General features: G+C 41.1%; 2 protein-coding genes across 4 annotated transcripts in view; both read right to left on the bottom strand.

Annotated features, from left to right (window-relative positions):
• LOC148889713 (carbohydrate sulfotransferase 15-like) overlaps positions 1 to 3,434 on the bottom strand; it is a 17,055-nt gene extending 13,621 nt beyond the window's left edge. For all 3 annotated transcript variants that reach the window (XM_089011930.1, XM_089011931.1, XM_089011933.1), the window contains exon 1: positions 3,188 to 3,434. The gene's annotated coding sequence lies outside the window, so the exon portion shown is untranslated. The remainder of the gene's footprint in view (positions 1 to 3,187) is intronic.
• Positions 3,435 to 8,194: 4,760 nt separating this feature from the next.
• On the bottom strand, positions 8,195 to 12,955 carry nkx1-2a (NK1 homeobox 2a). The gene is made up of 2 exons (XM_089012309.1): positions 12,452 to 12,955; positions 8,195 to 8,925 (listed from the first exon to the last, which is right to left on the bottom strand). The coding sequence occupies exons 1-2, from the start codon at positions 12,642 to 12,644 to the stop codon at positions 8,357 to 8,359; spliced, it is 762 nt and encodes a 253-aa protein (XP_088868435.1). The 5' UTR covers positions 12,645 to 12,955; the 3' UTR covers positions 8,195 to 8,356.
• Positions 12,956 to 15,637: the final 2,682 nt, after the last annotated feature.

Genomic DNA, 15,637 nt, shown 5'->3' with positions numbered 1-15,637 from the left:
CAGCCGAAGATGGTTCCTACTGTGCGGGATGTGAGGAAGAGGCGGCGTAATTGCAGGTAAAACAGGGTCATTCGGGTTTATGACCGCTATTTTTGGGAGACAAATGGAGCGTTCTTATAAACCACTTTATTTGGAGAAAGTGATGGGGGGGCGGGGAAGTAAAACGTTGGTGTGATTCCATTCGAAACAGAGGACTCTGGTTCTGTGTACTGATGGTTAATTCTTTAATGTGATTTCACACCACCGACACCACCGTAGAACTACAAACAAGTATAAAAAATGTAGCTATTATTTACACATAAACATTCGGACGTAAAACGTATGCAATAAAATCGTACAAACCGCTTTCCGTCCGAAATGGAAGTTTTGATCTTCATCCTTTTTTCTGTAATAGCCAAAGTACTCCATTCGATAACAAACGTCTGCACTGAGTGTACTCAAAGAAAGTGGGTGTGGAAAACCCTAGTCCGCCACCACCGTGGCGCTGTTCGACCGTATGGTTTGGTGTTCATCCGCCGAAAACTAGTCCGCCAGCCACCGTGGCGATGTGTGATTTCGTCCGTCTGCCGAAACCTATAGTTCATATGCCAAGATTATATTCGCGCGAATTTAATGTTCGTAAGGCGAAAGGTTGGTGAGCGAAAGCGTTCGTAAGCCGAGGTATTACTGGACTTATTGAGTCGGACTCTGGCACTAACCACGTCAGGGTACAGAGAAATGACTACCTGGATACAAGGTGTCAGTCAGGTATGTGAACCACTACACCAGCAAAGTTCCTGGTCTTTTAATAAATTCTTCATTTTTGTGTTAGCATGTGGTGGTGCTTGGACGTGGCACATGCCCGCTCCTGGTTTCAACTCAGCTCACACTTTAGCCGTTGATTATGTTCACAAAAATAAACCTGTCAACACTCTCAGTTGAAATCCAATGCGCACCTGACGTGTCATAGCATGATCCCGCTCACGTCCTCAGTTTTTCTCCCGGGAGTCATTCTTGAAGAGACTAAGTGCCACGCAATTGATGATATCGTGAAATATTTATTTTAGAAAGCCAGTCTCTCACGTATTGGAGTCCGCGCAGGCAGTATGGTTATTTAATTTCAATTTTGAAATGATACTATGCGGTTTTAAAGACTGTGGAAAGTTCTCATCTGTCACGGAGTCATTTATCCAATGGCAATCAAAAAAAAAGGATGACGTCAGAATGACCTTGAGTTTAAAAACGGGGCCTTCCTGAAAACAAGACGTAGCAAGAACACTTTTGAAATACTCTAACGTGGAATCGAAAGGGAAAGCAATCAGCCATCGGGAAAAACACTTGAGGGGAAGCAGGATAGAATTACTGTACGTAGGCAGATAACAACAAAACTGCTTGTTTGCTATGCAGTAAATCGCGACGAGTAAACACAAGACACAGTGCCGTCCTCCCACATTCCCAATGCTACGAGAAAATAAAATCTCTGAGACTTGTCGTAGATCCCCAATCTTAGCTCGAAAAAGTCCGATAGCACTTTCTCATCCTCCTTCTCATATTTGAAGCATGAGCTCAAGATTGGAGGTTGCCAAAAGAAGCATGGTTTTCACATCTTGGGAAGTACTTCCCCTTTTTCAAGGTGACAGGCAGCGGGGGTGGGATAACCTGAAGTCTTCCTGCCCAGCACACAAAATAAACCACAGGGAAGGTGAGTCTTAGGTGTGTCTGGATTTGATGAATCAAGACCATTTCTACCATGCCGTCCACTTTTGACACCCCATCTTCCTGACATCAGTTGACTGTCTCTCTATGATAGAATGACTGGAGACCGGTCCGGGGCCAAGTCTGTCTTTTGCTCAAAGTCAAAGCGATTGATTCCGGTGAACGGAATCAGAAGTACAGAAAATGGATGGATGGACAGTCCAGTTTTGTTGTCCACATTTGGGTTTTTTTACTCATTGAAGTTGGACTGAATACCTCATAGAATCTGGTGTTGCATTGAGCAGTCATCAAAATGTCACCAACATCACTTGAACAAGCCGAGTGGGGTCTAGGGATTGTGTAGCAGTAGGAATCTGCCACTGTAACTCATCCATCACTCCTATCTAAACGTGTCACGTTAGAATAAACAGAAAAACTACCAGAAGCGCAAACAGTCGCCCGTGTGAACTTGACTATTTACAACGCTGGGGTCAGATTCACTGTGAAAGTTGGAATGTTTGCAGTTCACTCTCTACTTGGGCGTCACGTAAGAACGTTGATGGAGTACAGCTGTTTAATGAGTGGAGGGTTATCTTTGAGGATTACAAATCGTCGCATGCTCATTTCAAGAGCTTTCGTCAACTTTTAATCATTTTTAATCTAGCAAGCACTTATGAACATCACTAAACTATATATTTGACTATGTTAATAGTATAAATAATAGTTAATAGTTAATAGTGAAATGTGTGTGTGTGTGTGTGTGAGACTAATAAAGGCATATCCAATCCAATATCCAATCCAATAATTCCCCTCCCCCCCAAAAAACAAAGAGAGACGGGTTGAAATAAAAATCGTGAACTACCAGGTTTACATGAATAACAAAGGATAATGAGATTTCATATGATTCATTTTTACATATTTCAAGGGAGACACGTGTACAGTAAATTACTTTTGTGTAGAAAAATATCATCAAATCGTACTTATAAAAGAGTGCGAAAAGTTTGCAGGCAGTTTTGTTCCACAAAAAAGTACTTAGTATTTAATACAGATGGATGCATGTATAACCACTACCTACAATTCTTAAACTATTAATAATGTCATTTCTAAATATTGCATTAGTTTGTGGGGAAGTGATGAGCAAGTCATTGAAACTTTGCCTAGCTACAGGTGACATTTTGAACTTGGAAAAACGTGATTTAAAAAAAAAATATTTACAAATACATAAAAATAGAAAAATACAATCAACGAGATATTAAGGGGGTTATTTCGATTATGGGGTTGTTATTATTATGAAAGAAATACAATTTGAAGTGAAAAGGAGCGCCGATACAATAACAGTGCAGTACTGTATTTTACAGGTATTCACATTACCATATTGTCTTCCGGTTTTTAGTCATATTAGGCGTGTAACGTTCATTTAAAATATATTAATTGTATCATATAAAAAGACATAATAATATTAAAATAAAACACCGTCTCTACCCCCTCGAAAAAAAGAAGAAAAAAAACTCACAGTTGAGTTGAACGGCTGGTCGTCGTTTCGTACGGATCTTGCCAGACATGTTCAATCAATCTGACTCTTCTCCATGCTAATCCAATCTACGGTGGAACAGGTGTCTCTCTGCCTCCGTGCAATCGAAAAGAGCACAGGGTGCGTGTCAAGCGCGCACTGTGCTCATGGTCGGTTTAAGCAGCACAATTGGAGTTTCCGCTGCCTCCATCTGACTTCTGTAGAGAGGGGAGGCGCACCAACAGGCAAATCTTACAACACTCATCCCATTACTCATCCGCTACAACTGATCCGGGATTGATTAGGTGTGGCCTTTCTCTCTTTACCCACAATCCACCGCGCGACTTCAAGAATTGGCGGGCGGCAGAGTGAATTGCGCGACCATTTTGTTTGCATCATCTTTATGACCTAAAGAAAACATATCGCCGATTTGTGTTTGTTTTGCCTTTACTTGTGTACACGTAAAAACGGCGTGAGTGAAAAGATATTGGCTGTTTTTATCGACACACTTAGCTCATTACAGGTATTTGTATCTTACAGTACAATACAATACATTTTGATGAGGACATTGCCACCTAAAAATGGCAGACACGGCCCATGGAAAAAAAAATGGCGGAAGCAAGTCAGATGTCACAGATTAAAGTATACTTTCTGATATTATTTATTCCTCTACAAATATTTTAATATTAAAACCCATTCCGACAGCCCCCTTTTAAGTCTGGTTGTGTGATTGACACCCTCAAAATGTGTCCGAAAAATCCATTGCACATGAGATTTTTTTTAGGTCAAGGTCATACATATGAAAATATATGACTTCATTTGTTTGCAGGCAACTGATAAGAAAAATAAATGGCTGTTTTTGGATGACCGTGCTACAATCCCGTGGAGGTTCTTTCTGACAAGTAAGACAACTTTCTTTAACGCATCCTTTTTTTGGGAAAAGACAAAAAAACTGAAATCTTTTAAGGCCTTCTAATTGAGCTCAAACAGACATGACAACATCAATGGCACCACTTTTTCATTGAAAAATTGTTGAGATAATTAATGCCTTGCCGTAAGGAGGGAAAAAAATGCTGCCACATGCTTTTTCCCCCTTCCTTCTTTCAACTGCATCCTGCAACGCAGCAGGGGAGTCCATCTCGCAAAAAGAGCTTTCTTCAGAATGACAGTCAAAGGACCGGCGGAGCAGAAGTAATGCTCTTCTAATCAGCTGTTTAAAATGAAAGTCAAATTTACAGGGAGTCCATGAATGCTTCAAAGCTCAGGAATTTCTGATTGAAGCTGTACTCCTGATTCTAATCCCCCCCCTTTCAGCTGCAGGAATTAGAACAACATGTACACAGCCATTAGCAAAGAACAAGCACAGTTTGTTAGGCCGTACTTAACACGTGGATCATGAGGCCAGCTGTTTCTGTCGCTCTTCTGTTTGTCATCATCGAAGCTGTCGGGTACAGCTGCTGACTGGAAAATAGAATGCAACGTTGCCATTGTATTGGTCATTTCCAATTGGTATTCATCATGAAAGGATCACATAATTTTAGGCAACGCTGGTGGCGTCGGTTATTCAAATTCAGACATTTGAATTTTAGCTGCAGCGGCTATTTTGTGTCAGCTATCAGTTTGAACCAAATGGAGATCTGACTGCAGTACGCTTATTTTACTTTGGGATAGCGTAGCATTCAAACTCTGGAAAGATCTGGAAATATATCCCAAGTAAAATTGGAAGCACCTTCATCTCTTTGTTTACGCCCACATGTCTGTCTCTTTCAGCTGCAAAAATAATATCCTCATAAAGCTTTTGGTAGCTGTTTTAAAGTCCCACCAAGAGACAAACAAAATGACATTTTGTTGAACCCTGAAAAGTCCAACACGGATCATCTTAAAATTGTGACTGGTAAATCACTTCAAATTGTACCGCCTTGGCTGTCTCTTAGTAGACTACGACCTTACTTTGCCATTGAAAAAAAAATATGTCAGTTTCAGTTTTCAGTTTTGCTGGTGAAAAGTTGCGTCGTAAAATTGATACGGGCATGCTGTCAGAGCGGCTAAAGCCTATGTCGCGCCTCGAAAGGAAAACAATCCATTTTTCCGTTTGCTGATTGGGTTTTGAATGGGTTTCTTTTTTAGATTTTCCATTGGATGGGACTGCGCACGCACCAGTTCTCAACCGTCAACACGTTGTCTTTCCTTCTTTATTTCATTCATAATTTTTCAAGCTCCCAAAAAAAAGTATAATGCAGTAAAACAGTTTTATTTGACCGCCCCAATCTTCAGTGGCAAGACAATAAAAAGATTCTCAATTGAGCACGAGCAGGTCCCGACAGGCGGGTGTGATTTAGTATGACACAGGGAAGTACTTGGACCACATCCCAGCTAGCACACGCTCAAGATAGTTTTGGAAATGACGCGTCAGAGTATGAATGATGTCTCGGTCGGATCTCGATCAAGCTTGTCCGCTCAACGCTGATCTCGCCTCGCAAATCTTTGGGATTTTGTGCGAAAGCGCAGACTACCGCTTCTCACACTGAGTACATAATCACTGGCACTGGAAGCGAAAAGCTGATGAAAGCACATTTTCCAAAGGAAGGCTTTGCGGTTTGGGAAGAGCATGCGATGAGACGTTGTCAAATGAGGTCGGTTGGAGAGGGGATTCCAGATCATCGTATCCTCTTGAACTACAGGATGAACCCGGACGAAGTAGTTTCCTCTCGGCTCTTAAAGCGCACAAGTTATTTATTCTGTTGAATCCTACTTGTGCCGTGATAATACTCACCATCATTATGAATGGTTTCCCGTTCCTCATGATTGGTAAAAAATCCAGCCAAACTATCTTGCCGGGTCCATCTGCAAAGTTGTTTTCAAATGACGCTTCCGATCACCTGCGATGCTAATAGCACAGAAGAGAAAAAGATGGCGCTTAATTACAGTCTGACTCAAATGTCGGAGAAGAGGTCAAACACACACACATAAAGAGACTTTGTAGTAATTAGAGGACATTATCTCCGAGCGAACTGCTGGCAGGTTAATGAACTCTTCTGCTGCCAGTTTGACTGGTGGGGTGCAAGTGTCGCTTGACTATCGACTCCAATGAGAAAACAACCTCTCACTTTTAATTGGATTGTTTGTGGTCACCGGCAGAAGGGGAGTGTTCTGTACTGCTGATGGTTTCCGTGGCAACCAGAGGCCAGGATCTTCACTGGGGGCTAATGAGAAGAATGACGATGGTTAATGATTGCGCGATTGCATTGTTTCGATATTCACCTGTAGCCTGTGTGTTTATTTCCGGGTACTCCGGTTTCTTCACACGTTCCAAAACAAAACGTGAATGGTAGGCTGATTGTCCTGAGGTGTGAGTGTGAACTTGAGTTTTTAGAAGTTGAACGGTAAGCTGTGGGGAGGGGGGGGGATGAAAAAAAAACCCAGATGTTTGGATGTTTCACCCTTCTGGGAACAGGATGAAGGAATCCTTTGTGATCTATGCAACTTCCTAAATGTACTTTCAATGTGCAATCATATTTCTTTCATCCTATCCTTCCTTTCTGCCACGTCGGATCGTCAGGCATCCACCTCCCACCATCCTTCCCTTCTGACGGTGAGACCCCCCCTAGCCTGGAAGGGATTCTATTCCCCTTATACTCAAATACCGAAAATACCACACACACACACGGACTCTCATGCCAGGAAATCCTTTACTCTCAATTCCGTGCTCAGACCTCCCACCCGTTTCGCCTCCAAATACAGACGCCCCCCTACATACTAATATTCAAGTTACAAACAACGGTACATACAAACATTTTTGTAGTAACATAATGTAGTATTTTCTCCAATTTTACATGTAAATAACTTTATAGAACATATATTTTCTCAAATGTTTATTTTTCAGGATAAACTTTAAACATACTTATTTAAGTCGGAAATATGCATTCCATACAAAATATAGCACTGAGTCAACTTACAAACAAATTCACCTTACGAACGACCATTCGGAACGTATCTCGTTCGAAGGTTGGGGAGCGTCTGTATACAGCGAACAACGGCTTCGGATTTAATTTGCTAGTCTCTAGCCAATCATAGGTTGAGAAAAATTGCTCTGATCAGTCGCATAATGGCTAGAGCTAGCACACTGTGTCGTACCAAGCAGCATAAGCAAATATATTGTTGTGTTGATTTAATAGCGGTTTTGTCAACCCACAATGGCTGAAGGAGGAGTCAAAAATGGATTTGGTTGCAGATTTACTGATCAAGCCATTTCCAAGATGGGCTTTTCAAGTCAAAATGGATATCAATAAGAAAGGGCGGATAGTTATTTCCTGGCTAACGGTATACCCTCTAGTGGACTTGTAGTAAATCACACGACAGTTTTTTACAGTTGCAGCTGTGGATTTGTTCAGATGTAGCACTACTGAAGGCCTCGGGTTACCATGTATGGCTCGCGGCCGCTAATGGTGTGGCGTCTTGCAGTTACTCACAGCTTCCAGTTTCCAGAATGGGGACTCTCAGACTGTCAAAGTGATGTCAGGGGCCAAATTGACTCCTGTGACTCTGATGTGTTCTCTCTTTCTGCAGGTAAAGGCAGAGGCCGCTGACTCGGACCGAGGACGAGCGGTGTTATTCTAAGATGTCTGGTTTACAAGTCATGAGCACTTGTAAAAACAAGGACGTGGAATGGGTGAGCTTGCTCTTTTAAAATGACACCAATCCAGCTCGTCATCAATTTTAAACTGTGGCGTTGTAATATTAATTCACAAGCACATGTGGATAATGAGGAAAACATTATCCGACACATCCAAAAAAATGATCTCCTCACTTGAAAAGGTTTTGGGTTAGTCGTGAGGATATAGTGACACCGTGCGGCGAAAGAATGTAAGTGCAAAATGAGGGTGGGTTGATTCAACTCTCCTTCAGACACAAACCAAAGTTGACATTTTTATTAATTAAATAACATGGATATATGTTTCAGCCATTTTTTAAACTCACTTTAACTCATTCACTGCCAGACGATGTCAAGGTGGTCACTTAGCACATATATACCAATAACCGTTCACTCTCACGTTCCCACCTTCAACAATTAGGAGTCTTTAATGACAACAATCCTGATATAAAGTTTTTTAAAAGTCACGTTTACGCACTCGACAAAAAAAAAAAAAAACAAGAAAAAGTCCAGTCCTTGTCTCATAGGTGTGGATTGAAATAAGAGGGCTGCACAAATCCACCGGATATAAAAGGACGCAGGAGCCCTCCGCTGGATGAAAGCGGAGCAGCGGCGGTCGCGTGAAAAATAACATTTCCAGAACTGAGGTTGGGGAAAGACTGGTGGAAGACGGCCTGGCCCGAGCCGCACGTAGCCTGGCCGGGACTGACGAGCGGGGCGGGGTTAGGCGGCAAGGTGCTGTCCGCGCCGGGGTTTTGCTTTTTCCACTTGGTGCGCCTGTTCTGGAACCAGATCTTCACCTGCGTTTCTGTCAGACTCAATGACAGCGCCAGATTGAGCCTCTCGCACACCGACAGGTAGCGAGTGGCCCGGAACTTGTTCTCCAGCGCCACCAGCTGTTCGTAGGTGAAGGCCGTCCGGGCGCGGCGGGGCTTGGCGCCGTTCTGATCTTGTCGCCGCCTCTTGTTGTGCGTTGAAGGCGCGTCCTGAGGGCTGACGTGGTCCGGCTCCCCGGGCAGGCGCTGCTTGGCCTCGGGAGACCGGGTGACAGAAACCGGGTGGTGATTGGAGTGTCCAGACTGGTCGTCTTCTAGTGATAAAAATGGAAAGAATAACAACATCAGCTTAGCATACTTTTTGGGACAAAAAGTTGAACTTTTTTCATGAAGGTTTTTGCTTTAAACAATAATAATAATTGGATTGGACAATAATAACATTTCATAAAGCAGGAGAAAAGGAAAGGAAGAAGTAGAAAAACAAAGACAGGAGGTGCTGTAAAGGCAGCCACTCTTGCGGCGCCATCTTGAAGTCAAAACAACCCCAAAAAAACTAAACAACAAATAATGTGACACAACAGAGACAGTCATTCAATTTTAAGCACTTTCTGCACCCTCCTTGTTGCATTCTAGATGAGAGGATGAAAGCGTCCTTTTCACCAGTGGATCAGGGACATCATGGTATGTACACGTCTGCTTCAAGCTAAATGTTGAAAACAAACGCGAACCTGTAGCATCCATTGACGAAAGGAGATTGTGTCAAATGCCCTGCCCCACGTAAATCCACTTCAATTCCAAGCTGCGACCATTCTACATACGCATAGGTGTATGTAAGCCATGCATCCATCGAGTCGCAAATTGTCCAACAGCACCGACATTTCCGGTGAACAAAGCGGGGCTGCTAAAATGCTGCCCTTAATTTAAAAAATACATGTATAATAATAATAATAATAATAATAATAATAATAATAAATAATAATAAATACTAAATAAATATAAATCAAGAACAATGAATAATAAATGATGTATTTATAAATGAGTTTATTTATGTATTTATTTATTTATTTAGTGAATACACAAGGTCACTCGGGCATTCAGGGCGAACGACGGCCGTCCGTGCGGAACGGTCAGCTCCACTTTTGTCGAACCAAGGTCCATTCTCTGCTTATCAGGTGAAACTGGGCACACAAGAAGTAAACTCCAAGTGTCGGCGGTGGCGGAACTCGGGCCACTAATCCTTCAATAATTTATCGGCGGCAGATAGCGCCTTAAATGTCATGTTGCGGAAAAGAAATCCCGCCTAAATCCAACCACGCCGTCTCAGCCGTGACGTGCTAATGGATTTCATATTTGCCCGCGGATCGATAAATGTCATCTATTTAAGAGGGGCGGGGCAGGTGAGGGTAGTCGGAATCGAGCGATTTTTTTTTTTTTTGGTGGAGCGGCGAGGGGGGGGGGGGGGGATCAGACATGGCTGGGGTGTGCGGGTTTGTACCTGCAAGGTGCTCCGAGGAGATATGCAGGATGCGGTAATGGGATATCGATCAAAGCGTCCTCAATGGGACGATTTAAACAATTATCTCAGCCTGCCGGACCCAATGCCAATCACACCGCCGGGGCTTTGGGATACAAGCCTTTGTGGCTTCCTTGAAAGAGAAATAACCGTGGAAATTAGGCGAAGGTCATACAAAGATGACTCTGATTTAATGTGAAATAACGGCTTTAACTTGATTCTACTCGCTTTTTGCCCAAAAACAAGGTCTTTTGTTTCCAAACATTCTTTGATGTTTCAAATAAATACACATCGCTTGTTAGCGATGTAACCTGGTGTAGGACACAAATCAAATAGCGCTATTTTTTTCTCTCAAACAGTCACAAGCAATAAAGTTTTTCTTTTAAAATTTGATATGATGATGTAATGACAATTTCTTAATTCACGTCCCACAGTCCCACCTTCAAATCCCATCTCAAAAGCCACCTATTTAAAATCACATTTTCTGTGTAGCTCTTTCTCTTGTTTCTATTTATAACTGTATTTTTATTTATTGTATTCTATTTGTGATTGTATTTTATTTATTATACTATCTATGCTTGTCTGTGACTGTAAAGTGTTTTTGAGAGCTTTGAAAGGCGCTTAAAATGAAATTTATTATTATTATTATTATTATTATTATTATTATTATTATTATTATTATTATTATTATTATTAACAAATGGCAAACTTAGGCAAACGGCCTCTTCTTTGTGGGTAAATTACAATTTTTGGGTAAATTACATTTTATGTATTTTCCCGAAATGGTACAAAGTAGTATGACTCGGGCTACAATGCTAGTAAGCTAACTTTTTATTGCCCCAAACTTACAAGCTTAATAATAATAATAATAATAATAATAATAATAATAATAGTACATTCTAATTTAAGCGCCTTTCAAAGCTCTCAAGGACACGTTCCAGTCACAGACAAGCATAGATACTATAATACATAAAATACAATTACAAATAGAATACAATAAATAAAATACAATTATAAATAGAAACAAGAGAAAGAGCTACACAAAAAAATGTTATTTTAAATAGGTGGCTTTTGAGATGGGATTTGAAGGAGGGAAGAGAATCGATGTTAAGAATGTTGGAAGTGAGTTCCAGAGTTTGGGGGCAGAGCTGCTGAAAGCTCTGTCCCCCATCGTGCTGAGATGGGCAGGGGGAGGCACACAGAGGTGGAGGGAGGAAGAGGATCTGAGGGAACGAGAGGGAATAGAAATTTGAAGGTCAGAGAGGTATGGGGCGGGGGCAAGGTTATGGATAGCTTTAAATGTATAAAGAAGAATTTTCAAGTTGATTCTATATTTGACCGGGAGCCAGTGGGGCTCTTAATAACAATACTGTACATTTTATTCATAAGCGCCTTTCAAAACTATCAAAGACACTTTACAGTCACAAAATATCACCACAGATAAAATTATAAAAGAAAAGACTTTAATACCACCACAGTCACAATTGTTCAAAAATGATGTTTTGTACAGTTATCGCCAACTAAATGCGCAAATGTTCGACTATCTAATCTGTAAGTGTAAATATAGGATATAAAAAATGGTTCAAGATGACTGATAGTATTTTTTTAAATTAAATATTGAGGACTGGTGACATTTTTTGGGGGGGTGATGTTCTCTAAGTAGTTTTTTATTAATGATAATAAAAATAATAAATTTCATTTCTAAGTGCCTTTCAGAACTCTCAAGGACACTTTACAGTCACAGGATTTTTTTTTTTGTATGGGTAAGCAGTGGCAGCCATTCACGCCAGCGTTCACTCTACCCGTAAGTTAGTGTAAAATATGTGCCTTTATTCAAAAAAGGTTCAGGCGTAATGGCATTTGTTTACGTTGATCGTTTTATTTTGGTGAATTTTCTTTGTACAAACAATTTCCTATTTGAATTTATTTGAATTTTACATGTGCACATAATATTTGAGACACAATAAAATTGTTCATTTTCCGTTATTTCCCTGTGATGAATGCTGTATACATCCATCATCACAACCATATTCAAAATCGCACCAACTTGTGTTATTACACATACGTATATCAATATGCCTTTCTTGATACTTGCACTATGTACAGTTTTTTTTATGAAACGGTTTTGCACATTTACAGGATACAGTTGACGTTTTTATTTTACTCTGCTTAGAATATCTTGTTTTCTATACTTTCACCCCCCACCCCACCCAATCCCCTTTCAAATTGCTGCTGTGGACTGCAAATGTCCCCATTGTGGGACAAATAAAGGTTTCCTGATTCTGATATCCCCAAAATATGTTGACACATTCCTTCTTCTTCTTTACCTTCAACTATGTCGCCTCCTTCCACGTCGCTCTGTGTCTCCAAACTCGTTCTCTCTACGTCCGTCGATCCAAACTTGGCGCATTCGCTCGCCTTCTTGCTATTGAATTTGTTCGGGTCCAGGATGTCGACGATGGAGAAGGAGATCTTGTGGGTGGACGTCATGGTCACTCCGCATTGCTTAGAATCCACCATACTTAATTTTTTTTGGGGAAACAACAAAAAATAGTCTCTTCAAAAATGTTGGAAGTGGTTAAGAGGGCGATGCGTAATTACGCACGGGTAGCAGGTCCTCTCATAGTCTGGGTGCTTCTTGGTCCTCTGCGCTCTCCCCTTGGTCTGTGGAGTCCTGAAGGAGGGGTGCGAGTCGGCTATCCTTTAAAGCGTCCGACCCCCACCGGCACCACACACGTCACGCAAACACTATTAGTGTTTCACACGACCCCCTAATGGGTCCCGGGTATTGCTCGATAATCACCCATATCATTAAATTCAATATCGCTCGAGCTGAAAGTAAATTGGCCACAGATGGTGCTGGGATGGGTCAGAGTCAACAAATATGGAGTTGTTGTTGTTGTTGTTGTGAGTGGGTTTTTTTTTTGGGGGGGGGGACGGGTGGAGACCTTCACAAGGAGTTTTTATTCATTTTGATCTGTCGGAAATTATATTGCGAGATTGTCCTCCCCAAAAACGTAATGAACTCATTCACGGCCATTCCTGAAATTATTCGGAATAGAAAAGCACGACGTGGAGCGCTGTTCACGAATTTGTTCGGGTTTTGTTTTTTCTTGTGTTTGCATTTGAAGCTTCAGTCAGACCTCTGGCAATGTTTTTCCCACCCACGATGGGCTCAAGCTCAGATAACTGCAAAATCATATAACTTTGGAATTAACTGTCTGTTAATTGACTGTTATTAACTCATTCACTGCCATTCCCGAATTTATTCGGGAAATGAAAAGTCTGACGTGGAGCGCCATTCCTGATTTTGATTGGGTTTGTTTTGTTTTGGGTTTTGTGTGTGTGTGGGGGGGGGATAAACGCTGGTCAGACCTCTGGCAATGTTTTTCCCTTCCACGAGGGGGCAGCATTTGCCTTTTGTCTGTGTTAGCGCTTTGTTACAGCTTCAGCAGTTGTTAAATAACTCAATATGAATTGTGTTGTATTTTTGTACAGCCGCCCCCCATTTCAAGCCCAGATAACTCCAGACCTATATAACTTAGGAATCACCTCTTTTGTTCTGATGGAGGAAGAGAGTCTAAGGTTTCTAACGCTGCATTGAATGTTTATGTAGGCCTAAAACTCAATATTCTGTGGGTCCTGCAATTTGAGTGAAAATGACAAAAATCCAGGCACTGGAGTGGGCACATTTTCGCACATCGTCTGGCAGTCGATAAGTTAACAAAAAAATGCTTGTTTTAGTGAAACACATTATTTGAGATGCACATTAATTTTAAAATGACGGATGTGTAAATATGTATCATATATGACAAAACTAGTTTTTAATCCCCAAGCATGCATCATTGACTGGAACAAGAAAATAAAGTGTGTCTGAGGACACATTTATCTTGAGGGGCAAAAAAAAAATATTGAAATTGTTGTTGATTATGAACTGAGTTAAATAAAGCTTTGCCACCGCAGTAATTGGCTTAGCCTCCCGCTATCTGAAATGGTGTTTTTTTGGTCACCATTGGTTTGTTTTTATCAGAGTGGGACACCTGCTGGGAGTATTGATCCCGCGGCGGTTTCAGCATTTAGCCGTCATCAGGCGGCGGGGTTTTGAACAACCCCTGTGTCACTCCATATTGAATACTAATGGCAGCGACTCGGGGAGCCCATTGATTGTGAATATATATCTATCAGCTTAGGTGAGAAAACAATCAGCGCCAACCATTGTGTGAGCGTAATTTGGTTTGCATGGATTACTTCTAGTTGGACAAAAATGGGCATGAGTGGTGTTTGTGGTCTCGCTGTGAATGACGACGACGATTATTGGAATAGGACACAACCTAAAAAAAAAAAAAGCAACGGCTCTCTAAAATATCAACGTGTTACTTATATTATGAAAACAAAGTTTTTATTCATATGGAAAATGCTCATCAATGCACAAACCTAAATATTAGGAACAGCTACAAGAATTATGCCTCAAATGCATGTCAAGCAGAAAACTGACTAAAATTGTAAATAATTTTTCACTCATTCACTCCTAGATGATGTACAAAAACTCCAGTGCCAGGGTTGCTGTCATTTTCACTCAAATTGCAGGACCCACAGAATATTGAGTTTTAGGACTCATACCTCGGTTTACAAACCCCTTGGCTTAAGAACTTTTCGGTTTACGAACGTTAAATTTATGAAAAATTTCCCTTGGCAAACAAACTATTTTTCAGGATACACACGGAGCGCCACAATGAGTGATGTGTCGTTGGCTAACAAGAAAATGGCAGCCGACTGTTTTGTCCTCTATTCCCCGCCCCCAGTCTTCGGTTAAAGCCATGTGATTGTCAAGAACGCAGCAGTGAGAGATGACAGAGAGCGAGTGAGAAAATCGATAGAAAACAGTGAAATTTGGACTCGTTTCAACTTTGATAGTTCAAAGGCAGAGTGTAGACTGCAAGGTTAAAATTCCCATCAATCAGGCTCCACAAATAACCCACACACGGCATCTGTACACTTGATGCAAAAAGCTATCAACCCAGCCTAACAGAACACAATTGATGAGGAACAAGGTAAAATTATCGTAGAGAAAGGTTACGTTCCTCATCAAGTGTTTCATGCTGATGAAACCGGTCACTCCATTCCATCAAGCCATCAACGACCATCACAAAGGTCAATAAAACGACCTTATTATACAGTACAGTTTATTTCTTTAATTATAATACCATAGCACATTTATTATACGTAAAATAAGGTATATTTTGTGTAGTTTTAAGGTTTAGGAGATTAGAAAGTGGAAAATTGTTTTATGGGCACCTAGGAACGGATTATTCTCATTTTAATGGTTTCCTTTGGGAAATTCATTTTCGGGATACACAGTTTTCGCCTTACACACTCTGTCTGGGAACCAATTAAGTTTGTAAGCCAAGGTATCACTGTACTGTATTTTCCAGAGTATAAGGCGCATTCCCCAATGTATGGTGTACAGTAAAGTCTCGTTATATCGATATTCAAGGGAGTCCGAAAAAAATATC

The sequence above is a fragment of the Hippocampus bargibanti genome, linkage group LG13 (assembly GCF_051943395.1).
Source record: "Hippocampus bargibanti isolate YZ-2025 linkage group LG13, ASM5194339v1, whole genome shotgun sequence".
Classification (NCBI taxonomy): Eukaryota; Metazoa; Chordata; class Actinopteri; order Syngnathiformes; family Syngnathidae; genus Hippocampus; species Hippocampus bargibanti.
Note: the sequence above shows the minus strand (reverse complement) of the source record. Positions and strands in the feature narration are given on the sequence as shown.